The sequence below is a fragment of the Portunus trituberculatus genome, chromosome 28, assembly GCF_017591435.1.
Source record: "Portunus trituberculatus isolate SZX2019 chromosome 28, ASM1759143v1, whole genome shotgun sequence".
NCBI lineage: Eukaryota > Metazoa > Arthropoda > Malacostraca > Decapoda > Portunidae > Portunus > Portunus trituberculatus.
The window spans coordinates 10694926-10707704 of NC_059282.1; the positions used below are offsets into that span (position 1 = coordinate 10694926).

Below are 12779 nucleotides of genomic sequence, written 5' to 3' on the forward strand. Positions count from 1 at the left end.
ACTCTATAGCTGGTCTTTCAAATGTTGCTGAATGAAACAAAACAAAACGTAGTCAAGCTTGTCCCGGAAAATTAGAATATTAAGTTATGCTTTGGTGAGGTGTATTAGTTAAAGATGAAAGTTGTGTGTCATAAGCACCACTCGATGTGAGGCTTTGCTTGGTGCTGCAGCTGGTGAAGCTCTCGTGTGGCAGAGGTTGACTGAGAAACATAGGAGGTGCTGTCATTAGTCCTTTTTAGGTATGGAAATGTATATTACTAATTTAGTCATTAATTTACTGTGTGGAATCTTGAATTGATTTACTTGTGTATCATATATTTGTGTGCATGTGTGTGTGTCTGTGTTTTTAGGCATTATTTTTTATGTATATAATTTTTCTCTACCTCAAGAATCATGATTATATCTTTGAAGCCTTTATTTTTATCATGAGCAGGGTCCCAGTGTGGTAATGTTCATAAAGAAAGCATAATTTTCACACTGACTTTCAAGTATTAACCAGAACAATGGACTTAATGTGAGAGAGTCAAACTACATGCTTTTTTCCCATCTTTTACTTGTTTGTGGTTAGAGGTGCTATGTCTCAGCCCTGGAGTGTAGTAGGGTGCTCTACCAGACTGTCCCTCTCCACCAGCAGGTTCTGAGAGGGCTAAGAGTGTGATGAATAAGGTGTGTGTGTGTGTGTGTGTGTGTGTGTGTGTGTGTGTGTGTGTGGTGCCTTGTTTAAGTCATCCCATTTGGGATTGCCAGCCTGGTATATAGGTAAATATATAATATAATTAGTATGATAGTAGAGGGCATAGGCTTGCTTCACTCAAACATTTCATCTCATACAGAAAAAAATAGTAGTACGGTTTAGAAATCAGTTAGTGAGGTTGTTCCAGTGATGAGTGATGGCAGATTCCTTTGTGGCAAAGGTTTATCTGCTACACGTGTCACTAAAGAGTCTGGTGCAGTTCTTCTTTCTGCACCTTCTCTGTATTGATGATCAAATGTTTGTGTGAGGACATGCCCTATTGACTCTGCCACACTGCCGTCCTGTCATGTGGGGAACAAACCAATTATGTGAAATTACTTTTAGTGTACTCTACATAGAATTTAGGGACTTGGATTCAAATCTCTTAGGTTGTCTCTCTTCCTACTGTAGCTCCTGTTCTTTTGGAGGATAGGCACAGGAGCACAAGATTAACAATCCTGCCTTTCATGTGTGTGTGTGTGCCTGCGTGTGTGTGTGCGTGCGTGCACTTGCTACAAGAGACCAGAAGTAATGTATGCTGTATACTGAGGAATAAGAAGGCAAAGGTATAAAGGAAACAAGTGTGTGCAAAGTTCCATATTGAGTTCAGTTCCTGTTCTTCAGTGAAGTGTTTGATTGATGAAATGTCGGGTGATTCTTGTGTAGATTTCTGTATTGGTGGGAGGATTGATTGTGCTCATCTAAGACTATTTTCTGTAAGGCAGAAGTTGTTCTAAAAGAAAAAGAAGAATTCCTTATATGTAACTGAACTTGCATTCCTGAAGGGAGGTGATCTGAAATCTTTGCATTGATGTGCCTTAGGAAAGGTACCAGGTCTCATGGATCCAGGCAAAGACTGTGTGTATGTGGGTCAATACACTTCACTTTTGTATTGGAAAAGCATTCCTGTGGTGGGATGGGTGACTTGTGAGTGCTGTGTTGAGAGGTTACCCAGAAGCCTTTGTCATGTCAGATACATGCTGTAAATCTGACAGTTTACCTCTCACCTGGTTGGAATTAGACTAATCTGAGTAAAGGACAACAGTATGTACCTAGCTTGTAGTTTTAAAGTTTTTACAGGGAAAATAGATCATGTATTTGCAAAGAATCATTAGGTTGGTAACTATTAGAGGTACTTATCCCAAGCAGTGGTAGATGTAGATGACTGACCCCGTGACAATGCTGCACTGATTAGAAATGTGTGTGTGCTGCCACCAGCTTGCATTGAGAGCAGTAATGTGGGTGACAGGTGCTGTGACAGTTTTGTATTGATAGGAAATGTGTGTATTCATTGCAGTAGTAGGTGTAATGTGGATGACAGATGCTGTGACAATGCTACTCTGAATAGAAGTTGTATACACATTGGCATCAGTTCCACATGAGGTGCTCCACAAGTTGGTGGGGTTGTCCTTTCCTGGTACATTGTTCATAGAGAAGACAGCAAGTGAAAGTCATTTGTGATTATTGATTGGCACAATGTGTTGTGGGACCAGATGGTGAGTTAGTGGTCTGTCAAGTATTAGTTGTAGCAAACAATACAATTGCCTGTGTTATAGGAGGTTATTTACAGGCTGTGATTACATATGAAGCTTACTATCTATCCATAAATTTAAGATGCATCTGAAGATAAAAATGAAATTGTATCCTTAGATTATTATTGTCTGCTATAGACTTACTTATGTGAGTGTGTGTGTGTGTTTAGGACAGGATGCGTACAGACACCTGCCCAGTGTGGAGGCTGGGGTGTATCTGAATCAGGTGAGCCAGCATTGGTATCAGCCTCCTTCATGGTCATACTGAGGACAGATCTTATGCAGCTCTTGGTATTTAAGTTTTATAGTATTCTACATCCTACATTAAGGCAACATGTACTCCATACTCTTTAGATTTAATTGATTAGGGAACTTTAATGTAAGTACTACTCTGAAACTGCTCATTAGAGATGTGCCAAAAACTACACTAAGATCTTGAATTAATCTTTTATATAGTGTTGGTAATGTTTTATAAGTTTTATTAATAATTCATTTAACAAATATGTATTTTAATTTTTCACATTTTAGGAAACTTTTAAATACTATTGTAAAATGGAATATGAAAGATAATAAGTGAGCATTTCTATATTTATATTTAGATGCATCTTTTATAGTTCCATGGAAAAATGTAGCAATGATAAGTACAGTATACATTAAAGCTATCACAAAATAAACATAATTACAATATATTGACACTACTTTCATACATTCCCATTGCATGTTTATGATATCAAAGTTTCTTGTCAACCACACTCAGAAGCATGAGGTGGTCATGGCCAGCGAGATCCTTCACTTGCCGGATGTCTTCACTGAGGTCCAGGCACAGCAGAGTAAAGTGGCAGTGAGGGTGTTGGTGGCGAACATGACACAGCAGTTCACTGACCCGTGGGTGGCAGACGTGGCACACGCTGCACTGATACCTGGCCGGACCTCGGCTCACGCTGCTTCCCATGTGGTGCTGGTGGTGCTCCTCCAGGACATTTCCACAGTGGTCCCTGAGCAGCATGATTTGGCAGTCCTGGTGTAGTGTCCTCAGGTGAGTGTACATAAAGTTTTCCTTGTGGTGGCACAATACACAGTACTTGTTGGCCTCAATGCAGCACCTCTGGCAGGTTATCATGGAGCTTGCTACCTTTTGTCTCTCCTTCCTGATATCTCTAGCACTCATGGGGTGTTTGGCCCTCAGAATGTGATCCAGCAGACCACCCACCCTCTTGAAGGAAGTCTTGCAGGTGGAGCATTCTGCCCACCGACAGCTGCATTTCTCTTCCCTCTGCAGTGACCCTGAGGCACTGAGGAAGCCCTGCAGGGAGCAGTGTGGGCACCCCTCCCTGCTCCCGATGTTGTCCTGTATCATGGCCGGGATGGCAGCGAGGTTCTCTGGCGTCTCGTGCTGCATCTGCCTCATGTGCCAGTGGAGACTCTGAGGAGTGGGGTAGGAAGTGTTGCATTTCAGGCACAAAAAGTAATTAGGGCAAGTACACACACCATGCAACTTGTTCCCTGCTTGAGTGTTGTGGTGGGAGTTCATGTGGGTTTGGGCATCCCTCTCGCTCTCAAAGTTTAGGTGTGGACAGTGAGGACACAGTATATACTTGTGGTAAGAATGCTTGGGGCAGACAGGACAGTTTTCCTTGATGGTTTTATATTTCTCCCATATGAGTCTTAAGTCATGCCAACTGCTGTGGTTGTTCTGTCTGACATGCTTACGAAGATCAGCATAGTTAGCCAGAGTCTTAGGGCATTCTGGACATTTCATAAGTGGACAGATACACTCTGATGCACTTTTTTGTGAAAGCTTGTCAGAGTGCTCTAGCTTTATTCTATAGCAGACTACTTCTCTTTCTGTACCATGAGTGCTTGGTGAGTCTCCAGAGTGCTCCTTGTCCTCCTCCTCCTTGGCACACCACTCACAAGGCTCAGCATAGTGAGCCAGGGGCCAGCTCAGCAGCAGCGCCCTGCACTCCTCATCACAACACTCCACACACTCAAGTAACACTCTCACAAATAAGTCGTAGTCAACATGACACAACTTGTCCAAAATCATACACCTCTGACATTTTTCAAGATGACTTTTCTGTTGCTGCTCTGCAAAGAAGGTGAAGTCCCCACAGCGAGTAGGGTGATCCAAGAGGACGTGCTGCACAAGTTTGAGAAGATGGCGAAATGTCACTTCACATGTTGGACAGACAAATACCAAACACTTGCATTCCAGCTTCTTGATTTCCTTAGCAATCTCAGAAATACATTCAGCAGGCAAGTTGGGGAGCTGAGTGATACTGTGACTCAGATTATGTGACTCCCTTAGATGTTTCTTGAGACCAGAGAAAGATTTACATGTCTCAGAGCACAGAAAACAGCACACATCAATCCTCTCAGGAGTTGTCAGCTTCAGACACTGTTCAAGGCACCTTCTCAAGAAAAATGGGTCACTCCAGGGTGCAGGACTTGCACCAAGAAGAGTGTGGGAAGGAGTGAGGGACACTCCACCATTCTTGTCTGTAGCAGAACTGTCAGAGATGATGATAGTAACCTGAGTGTTTTCACCCGTTTCCTGGTTAAGCTCTTCATCAAGCTCTTCACAGACAATTGATGAAGTGATGAACATTTCTCCTCTATGGCCTAAAGGCACATCAGGCATCACATCACCAGCACTGAACAAGGAGCTTGCACCCACATTATGGATGATAAAGGGGTTGTACAACTCTGGAGAAGTAATGGATGTCTTGGTTTTTGTGTTCATAATTTCAACATTTGAAGTTTATCTTAGCTTTACTACACTCACAAACAGTATGTTGTTTGGCTTATTTTTCTTAGGATATCTTGTTGAGAAAATAGCCTACAGTGGAGTAAATTCACTGCTGATACACACTTTACAAATCACATGTACTGTGTTTGTTATCTTGACGATTCACAAATAGCTTTTAAGTGATCTAGATTTTTGTTAATGGATGAGTGAGTCTTGTCACTTGAAGCATCAGTTTTCAGGAGGTGATGCTGCTTGGGCTGAGATCAGTAGTGTTTTCAGCATTGTAAGGGGATGCAGCTCACAGCATTGTAAGGAGATGCTGCTCTCAGCATCGTCCAGTCGTCAAGATATCAATACTGCAAAAAACACGAACCTTTTAGATTTATGTTACAATGGACACTCGAGTATGATGTTCATGTGAACATGATATACATAGCTACATTTATGGCCAAGACTAACTATGCTATGTGTTAACTGTACACCAACCAAGTTATTTTATTCATTTATCATCCATTATATTTGTTTATAATTTCAGCCACCGTTATTTCTTCTTCCATAAACTTATGTATCAGTGATATCTCACATCTTATGCCCCTGATAACTGTTACACATTATGTAATACAGTCTTACACTTACGTAGTACTCTTGACACTTAAAGCTTAACAACAAGACATCAGCTGACAAACTTCCCAGCTTCCCTCTTCCCTCTTGTCCAGCCAGCTGACTTATGCATTGTTCGGCTATTGACTCATTTCGGTACCTTGATATTAAATTTGATCCTGTTCACTCTGTCTCAGGATGCAGAAGACCGAGGGGTGTAAAATATTCGTATTTATAGCATGAAGACAGCTACCTGGTTTTGTACACTTGAAGTAACCCTGCCCCATCTTTTCCTCTTTCTACTTAATTCCTCTCCCCCCCCTCTCTCTCTCTCTTGGGATGATGACATTCAGAGAGAGAGAAGCTAGGTGGAAAATTCGCTCCCAGAGTGTAGGATATTCATCCAATAAGGTGTGCACTATCTATTAATTTATTTATATATTCTATCTTTTTATATTTTTGATACACTACTCAGAAAGTGTTTGCCCAGTGGGGGTGGCAAGGCCCATCCTCCTCCTCCTCCTTTGAAGTATTTCATTGTTAATTTGCAACAATAAAAATGTATTAATCAATAGTCATACATACGCCTTCCCATGTCACAGTGGTAGCAGTTTGGCGTAGGTTGCGCCGCTGCGTCCACTCCTCATCTTCCCTACGGTAGACTTTAGGTGCGTGAGAAAAAAATGAAAAAATATATTAGACAAGATATGTTGTTTATTGGTGTACTGACTAATTAGGTTAGTTATATAAGTAAGGAAGGAAAGCTGCAAGAATCCGCCAAGACGCGACATTCGGTATCATTTGTTGTAATATGATTGAGGTTATTGTGCCAAATTTCTTTCACGAATGCAGCCTAATTATTATTACTATTAGTTATTTATTAGGATAAGTAGTATGTCCATTATTGTTCTCAATGTTCTTATTACGATATTGTGTTTGGAAATGATCAAGTTAGAGAGAAAAGACGTCGTTGAAGGAGAGATATTAAAGATAGAAAAACTGAGGCAGGAAGAGAAAGAGATATTTGGGTAATCTCTCGCTGTACGGAGAGAGAGAGAGAGAGAGAGAGAGAGAGAGAGAGATTTAGAAAAAATGTTTGGTTTTCGTTGAGAGAAAGTACGAACGAATTAATATAAATGTTAGGCTTGTTTGTTGAGAAGTGTCATGTTTTAGATCTTATAGTTAGAGACCCGGGCGATTTTGGGAAATACTTCATTTGTTGACCATGTTAAAAAAATTTCCGTCAAGGTTATTTTGTTCATCCAATAGGAAAGGTACCTAATTACTGCCCCGGGATGGCTTTCACTGTTACCCCGGCTGACCACTGTGGCCTCCCCATGATCGGTATTAACGTCAAGGAGGTAAGCCCAAGTACACACACACACACAGTAAATTCATCACATCTTATATAAATTTGTCCATTTTCACTTGATCGTTGCTGTAATTTTTCTTATTTCTTACTAATTTCTTAACCTCTTCAGTGCCAACAGGACGCTTTTCCATATTCATTCTGGCGACTTTTTTGGTTATTCTATAGAGCTTCAAATTTAAACTTATGTGGGGAATAAAATAGTGAAATCTTCTGAACCCATAAACTCTTCGTAATGTCAATAAAATGGTCTAATCGTACACAAATCTCAAGGTAAAACTGTGTCCCAGTATTGAGGGGGTAAGCTATATACCTCCTGTAGCCTACTCGTCTGCCAACACCCATAACTCTCTGCACGGTTATTGCCATTGCTTCATCTCATTTACGCATCTGTGGACACTCCCTTTGTCTTTCTTCTCTCTCCATTCCTTAACAGGATCATGAAGAGTGGAAGGAGCAGCTGGATTGGATGCTGCAGCGGGGCGACGTGTATGTTGAGGTGCCTATTTCGGGTAGCCTGTCGGAAGCCGCCATCAAGAGAATCGGGGAACATGCAGCATCCAAGGGACTCAAGCGAGGGGACTTCATTATCTCCACCTCGGTTTGTATAGTGAAACGTCTTCTTCTTCTTCTTCTTCTTCTTTTTCTTCTTCTTCTTCTCCTCCTCCTCCTCCTTGTCCTCTTTCTCTTCTCTTTTTCTTTCTTCATCTCCTTCTCTCCTGTGTGTTATGTGTGTCTAGGCGCATTGCCTTGGCTTGTGGGGACGTATTCTCTCTCTCTCTCTCTCTCTCATGAAAGCAGTGTTAATGAAGATAAAAAAAAAAGATTTGTGTAGTAAGAATTTTAGTTTGCGTCTCAGTAATTCATTGGTGTGAGAGATGACTTCAGTTGATATGATTGCGTGCATTACATAATCATATTGGTGCATTATTTCCACATTTTGACGTTTGTTCCTGCTTGCTGGCCTGAAGATCACTGTCCCGGAGGATGCTGGTGCTGCTGTGGCCTTGGTGAAGGAGTTTGTTGATCACTTCTGTACCCACATTGACCTTCTGTACCTTGAGAACCCCGTCGGCCTTAAAGGTGAGCTGTAGGGACGCCTGCTTTGCGTCCGTATTCAGAAACACCTTCCCCTCTCACTATGACAACTAGCCGGGTTTTCTAGACAGTTTCCCCTTTTAATAAACTAGAATTTTGCCAACCTATCACCAGAACCATAAAAATACTCTTAATAACACGAGTATCTTCACTTACAGGCTGCACCCTCTATAGAACAGTGGTGCGTGGGAAAAAAAGCGTTTCAAAATACAGGCCCTTGTTTTCGTTATCTTTATTAATCTTTATTCTGTGTTTTATGTCAATATTGGCATCACACACTCTATCATCAATATCCTCAGCATTTTTACCATTAGAAACAGTAGAAATTGATCTCCATTCCAGTAATCAGTCATATCTCACTATGCTGTCTTCCCATATTCAGTTTATGTGTATGTTGTTTTCATATCAATATTTCCACCATAAACTTTCTATCTTCATTATCACCGCCATTTTTAACATTAACATCAGTGCAAGTTCATCTGCTGTGAGCTAATTAAACATGTATGTTATGAGTGGTGATCTCTCTCTCTCTCTCTCTCTCTCTCTCTCTCTCTCTCTCTCTCTCTCTCTCTCTCTCTCTCTCTGTGTGTGTGTGTTGTGTGTGTGTGTGTGTGTGTGAGAGAGAGAGAGAGAGAGAGAGAGCAAAGCGTTTCTGAATATGGGTTCAATGCTGCATGACACTTTCCCATCCTCCCACGCCAGGCACAGACCCCATGGCCATCTACAACACAGCACCTGCCGGAACACACCCAGACATACACAAAGTCACCGATATGTTTGACCGCAAGTGTGACGGTTCTCTAAAGGTGACGCCGCGAATCATAGAGAACCTGAGACTGCTGTGGCGTGCTCTGGAGATGGAGGTGTGTGTGTGCGTGTGTGTGTGTCTGTGTCTGTGTAAGTTGGCAATGGTTGTAAGGACAGATGAATAGTTCTACGCTTCTAAAGGCTTGGTGTGGATAGACTGGTAGAAGAAGGTAGGTAGAATATTAAGCATTAAGTAGAGTTGAATGTCTTTATGTTTTGATTTATGGCTTGTTTAGTTGGTGGTATTTTTTTGATAGATGTAGATGAGTCTTAAACTGTATGAGAGAGAGAGAGAGAGAGAGAGAGAGAGAGAGAGAGAGATTTACTGATTTGTTTTAGTTTCTTTAATGAAAAAAGAGAATGAAGTTGTTAGTTTATATAACATGTAATTTCCTGTTCCCTCCGCTACTAACACAACAGTTGGTGGCCACAGGGGCGGTGCACAACCTGGGACTGCGACACTTCTCCCAGGAGCAGGTGGAAAACCTTCTGAAAGGTGAGTATTGCTGGCCACACGATTGATTTGTTCTTTGCTTTTGATGGGTTAGGGTAGTTGAGTGGGAGGCAGTACTGTAGATAAACAACAACCGTGGATCTTTTTGACCCTTTCAGTACCATGACGCGTTTCCATATTCATTCTGCTTACTATTTGGTGACTCTATACAACTTCAGAAACTTATGTGGGGGATTAAAATAGTAATGACTGTGGCTATTAATCTTCTGACCTCCATAGATCCTTCCTAATGTCAATAAAATTATCTAATCGTACACAAATCTCAAGGTAAAAATGTGCCCCAGTACTGAAGGAGTTAATATCAATGACTCTACTACATAACATTTCCCACAGGTGAAGAGGTGCGTGTCAATTACAGTAAATCATCCTTCCCATGTGTCGTGTCTCTGTCCTGCAGGAGGAGTACGGTATCGCCCTTTGGCTCTCCAGGCAGAGATCAATCCTTACAGAGAGCAACGTGACCTTCGATGTTGGTGCCAAGAAGCAAACATATCCCTCGTGGCCATTCATCCATACGGCAGCCCTCTCCACGTTCCCAGGTAAATGTGGCTATTCACACACACACACACACACACACACACACACACTCCTTGACATATAAACGCGTTAGGTTCAAAACTGTTGTTATACGTTGCTATTTATCTATTTATTTGTTAAGTCAGAGGGGAAACTGCCCAAAGGTTAAAAAAAAAGGCTCACTTGATTGCCAATTCCTCTTAAGATCAATAGAGTTAGCCAAATGACTCGTATATCTCTATTTTATACCGTATTTTTAAGGAGTATTCCCTTCCTACCTGTACCCTCAGCAAGGACATGCCCTTTCTGTGGAAACACCCAAAAGTGATCAAGATTGCAGAAAGAGTCGGCGTTGGTCCCAAAGTCATCTTGTCCCGCCACATCCTTCAGTCCCGCCTCAGGATGGTTTACGACAACACTGAACTCTTCCTTCCCAGCTTCATGACAGAGGTACGGTACTATGGCTGGTATTCTCAAACTCCTCTGTGCGTCACTTTGACTATTTCAAAAGGTTTTATTTAGATTTACACTAGTTTTTTTAAGGTGTTTTTACCGATCTAGAGGCAGAGTGACAAGATTTCTACATTATTAAGTGGATAAACACTCTCGAAAAGCCCGTTAATCACCTCTGCGGCCTTGGGAAATAGTCGTGGTAAGAGAGCAAAGCGTTTCTGCACACAGGCCAGTATGTTGCGTCACTCAACTGTCGTATACCTGCTTCTTGCACCCTGACTCGGATCATTATGCTCCTACTCTTTGCCGTCTAATATCATACCTCAAAATACCCTTGCTGTTAATTTTTCAGAATATTTGGCGTTTCCAGTTGACTCACGGACAGATGAACAAACTCGGGAAACTCAGCAAACTCTCATTGAAGCATCCGCTGGGAAGTACGAGTTGCAGTGAGTACCCCATGCATTGCCTTTTGTACCAAATGGAATCACGGTTTGGCTTCTGAAATGTTCTGGTCTCCCTTGAAAACTCACTAACCTCCATTATGACCAGCCCAGAATGTACTATGATAAGATGCTGAAACATTTAACCCCTTCAGTACTGGGATGCATGTTTACCTCAAGTTTTGGGTGTGATTAGACCATTTCATTTAAATCAAGAAAAATGGAGGTCAGGATTAATGGCCAGAGTTTTCACTATTTTAATCCCCCACATAAGATCTGAAGCTGTATAAAATCACCAAATAGTCACCAGAATGAATATGAAAATGCGTCCTGGTACTGAAGGGGTGACGAAGAATTAGGCCCACACACATAGAACTTACTTATACTTATTACTTACTATCCTCAATTAACTGATTTGCCTTTTTTTGTTCAGGCGTGTAATTGATCCCTGCTGGCCATTCTTCTTCCCTGAGGAGAGAATCAGAGGCGATGTACACGGAGGGGGGATGGAGAGAAACTGTAAAGAAGACGAAGAGGCCGAGCGCAAGAACATAGAGGAAATAAACCAAGCCAAAGATTCAGGAGTAATGATTAACAAGGAGGTGAAGGAAGAATGGCATGAGGAAAAGAAAAGAAAGAAAGCAATGGATAGGGAAATAGAAATGAGACAAGTATATGGTGAAGAGAGTATTGTAGAGAGAGAAGAGGAAGAGGGCATAGACAAAGAGGAGAGAGAAGAGGAGGAGGAGAATACTGGTGAGGAAGTGGATGAAGAGGAAGAGGGAAGTGAGGTAGAAGATGTAGAGGAAATGGAGGAGGAAGAGAGAATTAGTGAGATGGAGGAAAGTGAAGTGGAAGAAGAAGAGGAAATGAATGAAGAAGTAGATGAAGAAGGAGACGAAGAAGAAAATCAAAATGAAGAGGAAGAAGAACTGGAAGAAGAGAAGGAGGAGAGTAAAAGAACTGAAGAAGAGATAGAGGACTTTGATGCAGATGAAGAGGAGGAGGAGGAGGAGGAGGAGGAGGAGGAGGAGGAGGAGGAGGAGGAGGAGGAGGAGGAGGAGGAGGAGGAAGAGAAAGAGGAGGAGGAAGAAGAAGAGGAGGAGGATAGAGAAATAGATGAAAAAGAGGAGAAAGAATTTATACAAGTGGATGAAGAAGAGACAGAGGATTTGGAGGAGGAAGAGGAGGAAGAAGAAGAACACGAAGAAGAAGAAGAAGAAGAAGAAGAAAAGGAAGAAGAAGGACCTATTGAGACTGAAGTAGAAGGAAAACTATTTGAGAGAGAAGAAAACGGGGAATAAACATAAAATAGAAGAGTGGAAAGACCAAAGAAAGAAGACGAGATATTCAATTATTGTCAGAAAAGACCCAGAGAGAGAGAGAGAGAGAGAGAGAGAGAGAGAGAGAGAGAGAGAGAGACGAAACAAGAAATGGTAAATGATGACATGAAGATAACTTGCTAGGTTTTTGAGGGTCTAATTCACTACCTGTGTTGTGTTTGTGTGGAAGGCGCAGGTGTCGGCAGGTCAGTCAGTGTTAGAGCGCTTTAGAATCTGGGAGAGGAAAAAAATATTGGCTTTTTTTTTTCTTTCTTTCTCAGGTACAACTTTTCTTTTATTTTCTTTTTATTTTTTTTTTGTATCATTTGGATTGATATTTTTAATGATACTTTCTTCTAATTTCCTGTTTGTGTTTTCCCTTTTATTATTATTATTTTTAACGCCTTCAGTACTGGGACACATTTTTACCTTGAGATTTGTGTATGATTAGACCATTTTATTGACATTAGGAAGGACCTATGGAGGTCAGGAGATTAATGGTCCAGAGTCTTCACTATTTTAATCCCCCACGCAAATTTCTGAAGCTGTATAAAATCATCAAGTAGTCACCAGAATGAATATGGAAACGGGTCATGGTACTGAAGGGGTTAAAGTGTTCTCCACATTTGCACTTTATGGGTCA

The 12779-nt window shown here is 41.4% G+C and overlaps 3 protein-coding genes across 6 annotated transcripts in view; 2 read left to right on the forward strand and 1 right to left on the reverse strand.

The window, feature by feature from the left end:
- Window positions 1-2954, forward strand: part of LOC123510138 — a 15951-nt gene extending 12997 nt beyond the window's left edge. The window contains exons 8-9 of one of the 3 annotated variants that reach the window (XR_006676395.1): window positions 569-666; window positions 2436-2954. The gene's annotated coding sequence lies outside the window, so the exon portion shown is untranslated. Of the gene's footprint in view, window positions 1-568 lie in introns of all 3 variants that reach the window. The other 2 variants (XR_006676393.1, XR_006676394.1) reach the window with 2 other exon arrangements.
- On the reverse strand, window positions 2836-6889 carry LOC123510141. Of its 2 annotated transcripts, none has more exons than XM_045264992.1 (2): window positions 6200-6889; window positions 2836-5370 (listed from the first exon to the last, which is right to left on the reverse strand). In XM_045264992.1, the coding sequence occupies exon 2, from the start codon at window positions 5006-5008 to the stop codon at window positions 2996-2998; it is 2013 nt and encodes a 670-aa protein (XP_045120927.1). In that variant the 5' UTR covers window positions 5009-5370; window positions 6200-6889; the 3' UTR covers window positions 2836-2995. The 2 variants fall into 2 exon arrangements, with proteins under 2 accessions (XP_045120927.1, XP_045120926.1); XM_045264991.1 differs by lacking the exon at window positions 6200-6889 and adding an exon at window positions 5651-5754.
- On the forward strand, window positions 3661-11615 carry LOC123510143 (1,5-anhydro-D-fructose reductase-like). Its single transcript, XM_045264999.1, has 10 exons — window positions 3661-3700; window positions 6884-6975; window positions 7420-7584; window positions 7955-8066; window positions 8784-8944; window positions 9309-9384; window positions 9800-9941; window positions 10209-10368; window positions 10724-10820; window positions 11248-11615. The coding sequence occupies exons 2-10, from the start codon at window positions 6910-6912 to the stop codon at window positions 11253-11255; spliced, it is 987 nt and encodes a 328-aa protein (XP_045120934.1). The 5' UTR covers window positions 3661-3700; window positions 6884-6909; the 3' UTR covers window positions 11256-11615.
- Window positions 11616-12779: the final 1164 nt, after the last annotated feature.

Bases quoted from the DNA above. Each gene is read 5' to 3' on its own strand.
- LOC123510141 (XM_045264992.1), bottom strand. From the start codon at position 5,008: ATGAACACAAAAACCAAGACATCCATTACTTCTCCAGAGTTGTACAAC.
- LOC123510143 (XM_045264999.1), top strand. From the start codon at position 6,910: ATGGCTTTCACTGTTACCCCGGCTGACCACTGTGGCCTCCCCATGATC. The intron at 6,976-7,419 runs GTAAGCCCAAGT...ATTCCTTAACAG, and splicing joins TCGGTATTAACGTCAAGGAG to GATCATGAAGAGTGGAAGGA. The intron at 9,942-10,208 runs GTAAATGTGGCT...CTGTACCCTCAG, and splicing joins AGCCCTCTCCACGTTCCCAG to CAAGGACATGCCCTTTCTGT.